General features: G+C 37.6%; 1 protein-coding gene across 1 annotated transcript; it reads right to left on the bottom strand.

The window, feature by feature from the left end:
- Positions 1 to 5,742: 5,742 nt before the first annotated feature.
- On the bottom strand, positions 5,743 to 12,409 carry si:dkey-29p10.4 (E3 ubiquitin/ISG15 ligase TRIM25). Its single transcript, XM_027008834.2, has 7 exons — positions 12,153 to 12,409; positions 10,335 to 11,191; positions 10,011 to 10,106; positions 8,984 to 9,223; positions 8,857 to 8,879; positions 8,450 to 8,598; positions 5,743 to 7,665 (listed from the first exon to the last, which is right to left on the bottom strand). The coding sequence occupies exons 1-7, from the start codon at positions 12,385 to 12,387 to the stop codon at positions 7,109 to 7,111; spliced, it is 2,157 nt and encodes a 718-aa protein (XP_026864635.2). The 5' UTR covers positions 12,388 to 12,409; the 3' UTR covers positions 5,743 to 7,108.
- Positions 12,410 to 12,659: the final 250 nt, after the last annotated feature.

Below are 12,659 nucleotides of genomic sequence, written 5' to 3'. Positions count from 1 at the left end.
TTATAAATATAAAGAGTAATCTTACACATTATTAGCATAATATCTGACTACCTAGAAGCATTTCAGTTCACCCACCATGTTAATAAATCATTGGCTAATATTCTCCCTTTCCATACTGCATTAAATATTTAAATATTACTAAAGTAGAGGAAACCCTTTTTACTACTATATAACCAATAGAATGTAGAATGTCGGTTCTGAGAACCAGTGTTCTGCATTATAAATATTTGTCTGGTAGCTAACAAACCAAGCCCCTTGAAAATCAGTCGAAAAAATGGATGCCATCAGGAACAAGTGCCTTGCATGCATGAGCTATCGATCCTGAAGGATCTGCACAAATGAGGCAAGAGATGATTAGTGCGCAGCTGTCATAGCCCAATAGTAGTTTCTTTGCTTGCTGTTTCTGTGTTGCTTTCCTCAAATCGAGTGTAGGAGTTTAGCTCATCTAGTAGTGAGGCAGATAGTCCCATATAGCAGATTTTCCCACCTTTGTGGTCTGTGATAGAGCTCAAGTCATTCTAAATATGCTTGAGGTCAAACCCTTGGTAGTATGACTAAATCTTGTTCCTGCAGCTTCCTTTTGCCATCATGATGGCCCTTGAAGACCCAAAATGTAAAAACTAATTGTTTTGCATCTATAATTAGCAAAAGGTCTTTCAGTGCATATTATTCTGTTATTTACAATTATATAGTTATGTTCACAATTATATACTGAAGGGAACAACTCTCTGTTTTTGCCAGGAATGGGGGAATGAGGATGCCCCCACACCCCCGTAATTTCCACCCCTGGACACAAGTACTGTGGAGAGGCTCTCTGCCAGCATTTCAGTCTGGTGTGTGTGTCGGGACAATATTCCACAACAACAGGGCCATACAGCAGATTGGGAGAACTACTATAACTGCCCTTGCCAGCTATGAACAATGTTGATATATCTGTTACAATAAGGCCAAAATAATAATAAAGTACCCAGTCCACTAAAGTGACACACTGCTGTCCCCTTAGGCACTGGCAGAAGATACCAAAGCATCAAAGCATGTGCCACAAGATTTAAGGATCATTTTATCCTTGGACAGTGTACATCTTGAGCAGCTTTATGCAAACGATGGCCACATTCTGAAAACTGTTTATATTACTGTTTACATAGGTAAATAGGTGGAGTTTGTTTTACTAATTAGAATGCGTTATATTTTATTGTATGGCTGTAGTTGAATACTTTGTGCTGACAGAATTTATTTTAGTTATGTTTGGCCAAATTCATAAATACCCGGATTTTACGTGACGTTAACCTAAAATCGGATCGTTTCCTCATTCGTAAATGTGGATTACCTGTGTATATTATCGTTTGTGTTATATATGCTTATTTGCATACCACGTTAGCAGTTCATAATGGAACACAGCTCCGCAAAAAAACAAGAACAACAAAAAAAAATCTTGGCTGACGGTAAATAAGGTTAATAAGGTTATGTAGATTGGATGTTATTTTCTCTAAATTTGTTTGGTCACACATGCAAGTTATCCACAAAATTCTGCACATGCATTTTAGCTGTTTAGCTAATCGACAAATTTAAAAGGCACGTTTCTGGTCGATTTGGAGTGAGCATGATCGTGAATTTAAGAGGGAGGTAACTTGTAGGATCTCAGATTGTCAGGAACCTTTTCCATAAGAAATGCAAATTTAAGTAGGCCTATTAGACATGAAGAAACTAGAAACAGATATAGGCTGATGAGAGTTACAATTTTGCTTCTAACATGATTTAGAAGAAACACAGAAGTCCTCAATCCAGCCCCACTATGCAGTTCCCGTCTCGGTGAGTTATGTATAACACTTTTATGTAACTGGCAGTTTTCATCGTACGACTGTTCTCACGACTATTTCACCTTGTGCACAGGTGAATTTAGCGCAGCGGCAAGTTGGCACCCGTGCGCTAATTATTGTCAGTGTAATTTTATGAAAGTGAATTAAAAAGGCCCACTGTCTCGCACATTTTGCTTGACCGAAATGTTTTATGAATCTGGAATTGTGTCTCCTTATATTGCTGTTTTATTATCTAGATGTAGGGATCCAAATACATATTTCTCTTGGTCAGTGAAACTATTCTGAATCTTGTATCTGTAATTACATAAAGTATTAGCTAACCAGCGACAGCAGAACAATGTATTGGTGCATCATTCAAATCACGTTATAATATGCATTATAAGTATAGGAAAATTGTGATAGGTGGGAAGGCATTTATAATTAAATATTAAATATTTGTTTATGGCTGTACTGCTATAATGCATTGGATTGCCCAAAACCACAACAAACTGCAGCTCATTTAAGCCCAAACATTAACACATACAAGGCAATGATCCAAAACATTACATCTGTTTTTGCATCATTGCACTGTGTCTGTTTCTTTTAGAAGTGATTTTAAGAACAGGTTTTAAGACCGCCAAGTTCTGAATTATAGAACTTAGTAAAAAAGAAGAACAAAAAGACTAATCAATTAGCAGTCTTTGGCTGTTATGCATGAACGAATTGGAGCTCCCTATATTTAAAATCTTTTCAGGCACCCTCCACTGAGTTCTAAAAAAACAGCTAATAATACATTTATTTAGTTTAGCTTTTGTTAGTACCTACTTTTGATTTATAATTGTTATTTTGTTATATTTACATTCTCATGTTTTATGTTAATAATCATTATTCCATTACTCTTCTAATTTAATACATTTATAAGATTTACATTTTAGTCCATACTTTTATTACTATTATTAAACAGATGGCATGTTTATTTACTTTTGTTTAGTGTTTGGACTTACACTATTTTTTTTTCCTTATCCCATTCATACTGTTTCATTCATAGTTTACTGATTATTGCTCATAATACTGTAATACTAATTATCACATATGTTGTAAAGTACTATGTATTACAGGTGCTATATAAATTTAGTATTATTATTTATATTACATCTGCTTTTGTCAAGATTTTTTAAAGCAGTTTTCTCCCAGTTTAAATTATTTCTAATTCCCAACCTGTTATTCCCCTTTTTGCAGTGTAGCTACCAGCTTGGGAGAGTAAGGGCTTATGTGCTTCCTCCAAACCATGTGAGGCTTTCTGCTGTCCTTTTTAAAATATTGCTGACACATCACAGCACAGCTGCATGCACTTGGAGGAGAGCACTAACTACCCAGTTCTACACGTGACCCAATAGACATGAGATGGGCTAGTGTCACTGAAGTAAACAGAGAGAGAAGGGTGATAATGCAGGGCCAGTTGCACTTCTGGACTCATGGTACTCTTGTCAAGACTGGCAGTAGGTGGAGGCGTAAGTAACATGTTAGAAAACATCTAGTAAGTAAAAGCAGTATTCCTGGCAACAGTCGCAGAGTGAACATTTAAACTTGAATTTGGATTGAAAATGAGCTTAAATATAGATGCTTTACTTAATAAGAACCAAACAGTGTTTTTGAATCTTGGGAATGGAGTTTCATCCTCATGGGAAGACAGAACACTTTGCACATGTATGATTAGTGGTCAGAAGCCCATTAGAGAGCTCACTGATTTATTCAGACTATTAAAATGACTCAAAGAGACAGTTGTGCCCCTGTTCATGGCTTTACTCAAAACAAACAGCTGGGAGCAAAATGGGTTCTCCTAAAGGAGAACTCTGTACGACCCAGGCACAGCAGGGCTGCAGGTGGGAAGTTGTTGCCATGGCACTATACCTGCTGTGCCTTGGGGAACTTTAAAGATGTCCAAAAAAAAAAAAAAGCATGACTCAATGACTGCGATTTGAAAACTGATGTGGGAGGGAAACTGTTGTGCAGGAAATGCCAGTGAGTTGTAAGATACAATCAGGTGAATAATCATTAAAAAATGGAAACGTCAGTGGAAAATTTCTTTCATGAACAACTGTATAAACAAACATAATGTACAGGGAACATTTAATGTATAAAATATTTAAAATGTAATCAAAGATTGTGACCATATGCCATCTAGACTAGTCATTTAATAATTGTGACTGGATACTTACAAAGTTCAACTCAATCAGGTGGGAGTTCTACCATCTCCATCACTGTTTGCAGTGGAGCAGAACAGAAATAAAAGGAGGAGGTGTGATGATAAACTGCCATGGACAGTTTTTCAATGAAGCTGAGAAATGTAAATATAACAATGTAGTGTTTCATTTTTATAAGAACCCAATAGAAAATACTCTATATCACTGGAAATTTAATGTAAACAGCTGGGAAGAGTTTTGAAAACTGACCAGCTCTCATGAAAGCCAACCAAGCAGATCTTGCATCCAAATTTAATTTCTCTGTCATACCCAATATTTGCAGTAGCATATCATTCTGAAAGTAACTGAAATGTCTAATTTTCATTATTTTATTGGTTTGACTGTACACGAACGTAAAGCTATAATAGTAAGGAAACAAAAAGATCATAGCTAGAAACTGACCTCTGGTGTTTATGTGTATGTGTATGTAATAACAGCAACCTCAAATGTTAGTTTTTTAGTAAATATTTCATTTTGTGTGAAACCAATGTGTCCAGCATGCCAAAATTCATATTTATACTGTCATCAGGGGCCCCCACAAAAAAGAGCAACATGAAAATACACAAGCACTAAGAAGAGAATGTGCAAATCCTTCTTTCTCCTTAACCCATCTAATCAGAATAGTTAAATAGACAGGCAGGAAGATGCACAAAAAGCTTTCATGAAAAGAAATTCAAAACATTCACTAATAGTGAATTAGACAAGTCAAATATCATATTATATAAGTACTAATTTAAGAATAATGTCAATAAAAGTTCAGCATTTTAATACTTTAGGTTTAGCCCTTCTAGAACAAATCAGAATTCCATCTGAACTTTGATGAAAAAGAACAGCCATCAAAATTATGAACATTTTCCAGTCAGTTATTACAGAATTGCACAATGTATCTACTAACGGCTACAGTGTCTGCAGGCATTTTATTCTAACATTGCATACCACTTGTTCTTAACAAAGGGAATGTGATTGGTGAACTCTGGCACTCAGTCAGGCCAGCTGGATACCCATACCTAAATATAACAGCACCTAGCCTTTCACTTTCATCAGCATTCTTCCTTTGCAGGTGACCAAATGCATAAATCCTGTGCATTGCTTTAAGATATTGTGCTATGGAAAGTGTATTACTTTAGAATACTCTACAGAACATGCTATATGTCTGCTGCACTCTTTGTTAGTCCTTCAGTTCATCAGTGAATCTGGGTGCTGAATAATTTGCAGTGTAAAAGACAGTGTTTTTCTTGGCCCATAAATAAAGTGACTCTGTGCATGAACAGTGCCATTTGTTTTAAAACTCTCAGCCAATAAAAAGTAGCAGTGTGAGACATCTACAAGTGATTTGTGCAGATAGTGTTGTGCATTTAAAACATACAGATAGGGTTGTGCTGTTGTTTACATACTCCAAACCTTTTACATTTTCTAAACTTGCAGATGGGTAGAAAGAGTATACAATCACCTCACTCCACTACTTTATGCCAAATCAAATTCAAGCTTGAACAATAAGCAAGAATGGTTTGTGTGAATTGTTTATACTGAGCTGGGCTGGGTGACAGAGTGTGTGCTGTTATACTCTGTTCATAGTAAAAGGGTCTTGCTCAGCAACTTCACCAGTGAGCTTGTAAACAGTGTCGGGCAATTGGACAGCAGTTATATAAATCAGCATTTGAACAAGTTATATAAATCATCATATACTGTGTAGTACAAAATAGTGGTTTCAAGAGAACAGCTATCGAGTGCTTTATTGCAGTTTTCTGCATAGAAGGGGTTTTGTTAGCTTAATCACCTATTTTGCTGCTCTGTTCATATAGGATTCTGATTTGCTACATCTATAGATGTAGACATAACCAATGTCAATACTGCTCTCTGCAGGAAAACACCAGTACAATTAATACAAAAAAAGCTCTTCAAATTATGTCCACTAAACAGTGAACAGCAGAGTTATTCTTCTTTATAAAGCAAATAGACACAAAGCACAGCTAACTGAATATTTATTTTATAGTACTACAAAGGACTATTTTTTGAGAAAAAAAAAACTTTACAAAATATATGTTGTGATAGTGTAGCAAAATTGTGCCTTAATCCATTTTTACCCCACAAATTAGAATCAATATTTATTACACACTATAAAACAGCATAGCATTCGGTATGGCCGGCCCATATTGTAACCTGAATCACATACAAATTTATTAACCTAATATTTGTGTCAAATTAGCTTCCAGCCTGAATCAGAGGGCAAAATATAAACATGTACTAACAAAATGTTTAAAAATATAAATGAAATACATATAATAAGTGGAATGACTGGTTCTTATACTGTTAGACCTCACCTACCCGAGTTTCACGTTTACTAAATTTAATTTGAATATGAAAATTAGACAAAATATAAAAATGGTTTGATGATTTTCATATAAAGATGCAATGTATTTACAATTATAAATGTTTACAGAATACTCACTGGAAACTATGTAAAGATACATTACACTCATAAGCATAATTTGCTGGGGATGTAGCTAGTGGGACATCCCCACCAATTTTTGAAACAGCTATTTTTGTCCCCCAAAACATTTGAAAGTGTATTCTGTAAATATTAGTGTTTCCTTTGTGATTACTTTACTAAATAATAATTTGCAAAATAATATGAATGTTTTAGTCAATAAACCACAATGTATTATGTTCTTAATGACAAAATATGTTCGTGCTGATATTTTTTGTCACAAGATGCCAAGATAATAACTGACATTTTGTGTAAGGAAACATTTTTAATCAAAGTAAATAGAAAACTATTGTACTACAAAGATATTTTAAACCATAGTGCTGATACTTGTATTGTTCATTGTGAATAGGCTTGATAAATGTGCCAATAAAACCTTTACTGAACCTCTTCCTTTTGGTTCCAGCGCTAATTTCTTTTCAGTGAACATGTATGGCAAAGGACCTGATTTCTTAAAAGGAATGCGAATTTGAGGAGCAGCTGAATCGAGGGTGATCCACGTGTTTTCCCCAGCATTTTTCAAAACAAAGTTGTTCCGATGATTATTCTACTATAAAATTTCACAATTTTTGCCAAATGAAACTTTAGTCTGTGGTGTGTCTAGCAAACAGATCACAGATAGAGAGCTGGGTTTTAGAGACAGCCAGAGCAGGGTAGAGTGGCTTAGAAAACGCATGCTTAAAACTATACAGCAAGTTAAGAGTGCCTTCTACAGACACACTGTAGAATGTCAGGCAGCCCTCCTCAAAATCCAGGAGCACCCCAACCTTCTGGAGCCCAGTGGCACACACTGGCGAGGTCACCTTGTCATGAAGGACTTCCACTTTGCCTTTATCGTACACTAGGCACCAGGAGTTTGGGTAGAAGCCAATCCGGCAACTGTCCTTCTGCCCCTTCCTGGCAATCTGCCCGTCACAGACACCCACCTTCCAACGGCCCTCATCCAGAGAGACCTCCACCTCCCAGTAATAGCGACCCTGGCACAGGGCCTTGGAAGCCAATACTTGGGGGAAGACAGAGAAGCGAGCCCCATGCTCAGGGTAGGCCTGCTGGGCCTCACTGTACTCCACCCTTCTTTTGTCTTCAGTAAGGAGCAGCTTCGGATGAGCCGTGTCAAGATCCAGAGTTGGACTTAAGCCATCTGAAGAAGGTGCAGATGGAAAAGTAGATCTTAAATTATCACAGAGTAAAGCTGACTTTAAATTCTCATGATTATTCTATCACAGATGGCAATCAATTTGTGAAATAATTTTTTTAGCCTTGAATGTGACTCCATGTAGTGAAGTATGTGTGACTCGTGTAGTGTGACACTTCACGGCAACCAGTTTATTGCCTCTTGTTGGTCTTGGTGTGTGTTTGTTTGTGTTTGTTTCTCTTCATTGCCATGCTCTTGTTAACCCATCCATGTGTCACACCTGACCCTTGTTAACACCCTTGTTAATGTGTGTATTTAAAGTCCTGTTTTATTATTGTCAGTGTTTGACCCTGCGTATGCTGCGTTTTAGCTGCCCTAGTGTGTTATCGTAATGTTTATTGCTTGTCTTGTTCTCGCTCAGTGTTGTTCTTCGTGTTTTGGTTTCGTTTTCTGTTGAATAAACGCCTGTCTGTTCAAATGATGGATCACTTTTACATCCTACCTTGCCACCAAAGTCACACAATGTTATAATGCAAAGTAATAACAACACTGCTACAAAACTTGGTGGTGATTCATTTCAGTTAACAGGTGGGAGGAAATAACAGCGAATGTTTTGACATCTAGGTCAACTGTAACATCCTTAGAATAACTATGTATCAAGTTATTTAGTGATTTTAATACACATTTGCATAGTGTTCAGGTACTATGTAAGCCTACAGTACTGCAAACCTAATCATCTAATACATATCTTGAAATGTATTTATGGAAAAGTAAGTAATGAAGGACTCACAGAGTAGTCTGAATGGGTCTCTGTGAGGCATGGATATTATTACAGTGTTGAGTCTTCTCTCTGTCCAGTCTTGCAGGCTATCCAATCTGCTGTGATTGACTTCTTCGACAGACTCCATGTTCTCTATAGGGTCTGACAGCTCATTCAAACTAGAGATGTTTGGGAACAAAAGCAGTTGTTTTTGGTGGTATAACCTTATTCACTGACTAAACAGACATCAGCAATTATCTTCAACACACAAATTTCTGCTGTTTATTCTGTATCTGTACTACAGTAGATACAAGGAATAATTAGCATCCTAAGAGCATGAACAAGCATAATTTGTGACTAAGTGATTTACTATGGTATCTCATAGTAATGTATAACAAACAATTAAAAATGGATAAAAAAAGAAACAATGTATTTACCATTCAGCTATCTTTCTGTACTCCTGGAAAGTAAGCCAGAGTTTTGTATTAAACAACTGATAAAGAAATATGTCTACATCACCAATGCTTAGAAATGTTCTCCTTCAGCTTTTTGAGCTAGTCCTACCATGATGAAGATCTGGTCTTGAGCTTGTGATGTATCTCCTAGACTCTGCAATGAGGTGAAAGTGCTCTGAATGGTTGTGAGGGCCTGCTTTAGCAAGTGGAGCCGCTCTGCAATGCTCCCCAGAACTCTGCTTGCCTCCTGGGTGACACAGCTTATCGCCTGCTGCTCCTCCATCTCGAAGGCCTTCCGCATGGCCTGGTACTGCTGCAGAACCGCAGCCCTCTTGCCCTCCAATACCTCCTACAAGAATCAGAGAGATGGCAAATGTAAGGTGTGCTGCAGTCAGATTGATAGTGTTTGCTATTTTTTTTATTAGTGCAAACACTAAACAGACCTGGGATGTGTGCACCATTGTATCTCGATGACTTATTTTGCTGCTCTGTTCATATAGGATGTCTGCCATATAAGTCCAAACTGTTAATAGCTACTGTTTAGCACAGTGGTACATTTTACATCTCATTAAAGGCCCAGACTGTCTGCAGACCCATTTATCTATCTATCGATAATGCCTCTGATTAGGACTCTATAGGGACATGACAGACTACGGTCACCTGAGGATAGATCGGAACTATGAGCCAAACATGTTGTTTATGTTCTCTCCATTAGCAAATTGCATTTGCAAATGAATCGTATTTCGATCAATCTGTAAGTGTTGCTGCAATCTAATTGGACACCATATCCAGCATAACACAATGTTAATAAAATTTTACTGTGTTTTCTGTGAGAGTTTCATTAAATCTGCTCAGCACAGGTAATATGTTGCATCAATAGATTCATTAGAAGCCAGCAACAAAAATGATAGAAAATTAATTTAAACCCAGGACTGAATATAAATTACCTTAAATGGGTAATTGGTTAACAACATATTTTTCAAGCACTAAAGCTAAACTAAAGGACACAACCTAAGACTAGTCAAGTGCCTCCTGAAGTGAATTATTAGGACAATTCTATTCCAATTCTGGAATCTCTTTTGGGATAGGGAATGAAGACTATGCACAATTGCACTGATATTAATAAAAGCACTTACCTGTACACTCTGCTGTTTCTCTTTGAGCTGAGTGACCCTGTTCAGGACTGCAGTTTCCTTTATCTGGATCTTTTTCAATTCACTTTTCAAGGTGGTCTGAAACATTGACAAATGAGAGTTAAGAAAGAAAAAAGGGGGAAAACAGTTTAGTTACATTTAGCTTCCTGGCCACAACTGTAAAGGAGATAACTTTCAGCTACAATTAAAGGAGCTATGGACAAAATTAGCTACAATGCATCATTATTATTGCTCAAATTGAAGGGGGTCATAAGGTTATAATTAACTGTGTATGATGTCAGATTCAATGTGTCTGTGTCTACATACCCTGAGTTCTTGCTCAGCCTCTTTGATGCTGATGCAGGCATGTTCCTTGTGTGAGCCTATAAGTGTGCACACGGTGCAAACACACACCCCACAAGGGCGGCAGTAGATGCGGTTCATCTCCTGGTGTTCCTGGCACCTCCAAGCAGACATGTTCTCCACTGCAGGCACAAGTGGATGGCTCTGGAACACAGGTGAGTTCAAGTGGATCTGAAGGTGCTCCGAACACATTGAGGCGCAGCACACAAGGCAGCTCTTCACTGCAGACCTCTGCTTGGAGCTGGAGCAATAGTGGCAGAGGACAGAGTTGCAAGCAGACGTCGACTCCATGGAAGCATCAGAAGTCTCACCAAATTCTGGAGGCTTGTCATTGGCATGTGGGACTGTTCTGCTCTGGTGGTCAGGACTGTTGGAGGAGTATGCATCTTTCGGGGAGAACTCTTTGGTATCGGTCCAGGCTGGTGCTGCTGGCTCTGGTTGTGGCATATTTATTCTGCTACTGGATGTCTTTTTAAGTTGTTCATCTTTAGTGTGATTGTCCAGAGATGGTTCAGTGGTTGAAGTCGCATTCATTTTGGATGGTGTTCTATTTGCCAGTGTTGTGGCTTGCATTGAGGATGTCGCTTCTACAGGGGACATTCTGTGGCCTCCTGATGAAGGGATTTCAACAGTCATTTTCTTTTTTGGAGGTGTGTCATCATCAAAGGAGTCATCAACAGTGACTGTGGTGTCTTTGGGCAAAGCTGTGCCGAGTCTGTATCCTCCACTGTTGTGAGTGAGGGCAGTTGAACTAAAATTCCTTTTCCCAAGCACTTTTTTGGGGGAATAGCGTTCAGAGAGCCTCTTCCCAAGAGTCCAGTCTATAAAAACAATAGGGACAGCACAGTCAACTACATGAAAACCTGTCCTTTTACAATCAGCAGACACAAACTAATGAACCAGCTGAGAATGAACAAAAGGAACTGATAAACTAAATTTACCAGTCCATACAATATAGATGGTTCTATATTTAGTGCAATTTAATGTTTTCCAGTTTTAAGATACTTGACTTGAATAATCAGAAATATAAATGAATCTCTTCATTAGCCAGTATATTAGAGACAGAAAGCAGTAAACTGCAATGATCTAGAACTGCAAATCTTACTTATGTACAAATTACCTTTTTTCTAACATTTTAATTTTAGGGAAAAAAATGCCTTTGAGTATTGCCTGGAAATTATCAGACTGCAAACCTTTGAACACAGCCTTATTTTGGTTAAGATGATCCATTTCAAAGGTACATTTGAATTTTTTTTTTTGCATATTACTATATGTATATATATTATTATTATTACAGTTAATATACTCTTTTATCTACAGGATTTTCCATTTAAGAAAGTCATTACAAGCTGAAAGGATGAGAATATGTAATAGTACATCTGACTTATCACTAATAAAATGAATATCGCAGTAACTCCTGAGACACAATTTTGGCAGGAAATATGAATGGATACGTGACAACCTCGGCGCGGTTAACAATTGAATACGACTCGAAATGTTTGTGATTGTACTAAATGTGGCAAAAGTCAAGATGAAGTTATGACAAATTTTGCGAAAATCACAACCGCCTATAAATTGCCAAAAGCTGACGAGGTAGTTAACGTTATGATCGCCTCATTTCAAACCCACCTATCCACAAGGAAGAGATCGGCCAACCCTACTACGAACGTATCAAGATCGACAGCTATTCGCTATGAGATTATCTATGGCATACTCAGTAGCTTCTACGTAAACATAGGAAGACAACAAACGTATAGAAATTGGCAAACTAAGTCAATGTACTTATGCCTGCAGATGTTGACGCTCCATCTGTTCCACCTAAGTCTGGTAGCTTCCTGTGTTCATAATTGCATTCGGGGCAATAATAAGGACCGGTTGACGACCCGCTCCACAATTCGCCAATGCATCCCTGACAAAAACTATGGTTGCATCCTAGTGTAATCCGATTTCGACACTCGTGATGACATAATGGACAAATGGGTTGTGGGCCAGCTGTTTTATCAAGATTTGACCCCATCTGAATATGTCTTCCAGTACCGCGCGGGAACAACAAGGAAACAGCGCGGTAGTCACAAAGAAACGAAACTGTAAATATAGTGGGTGGATACATTACTCTTAAAGCTACAACGCATCAAAATAGCCTGTGTCTGCTGTGTTTGACCATTACCTCGTCACAAACATCACAAAATGAAATAATAAAAATTATTTTATGAGCTAAATGATTTCTACAAAGTGGCGCAAAACTGTTTTTGCAGATTTCTGGAAAATTTAAGTCCAAAAACATGTTCC

Source organism: Electrophorus electricus, chromosome 4 (assembly GCF_013358815.1).
Source record: "Electrophorus electricus isolate fEleEle1 chromosome 4, fEleEle1.pri, whole genome shotgun sequence".
NCBI lineage: Eukaryota > Metazoa > Chordata > Actinopteri > Gymnotiformes > Gymnotidae > Electrophorus > Electrophorus electricus.
This window is presented reverse-complemented; position numbering and strand designations above follow the sequence as displayed.

What these genes read in the sequence shown, in the direction of transcription:
- si:dkey-29p10.4 (XM_027008834.2), bottom strand. Translation starts at nt 12,387, where the DNA reads ATGGGGTCAAATCTTGATAAAACAGCTGGCCCACAACCCATTTGTCCA. An exon ending in GTCAACATCTGCAGGCATAA is followed by an intron (nt 11,192 to 12,152) that starts GTACATTGACTT and finishes TTGTTTTTATAG; the next exon opens with ACTGGACTCTTGGGAAGAGG. An exon ending in AGAAACAGCAGAGTGTACAG is followed by an intron (nt 9,224 to 10,010) that starts GTAAGTGCTTTT and finishes TGATTCTTGTAG; the next exon opens with GAGGTATTGGAGGGCAAGAG.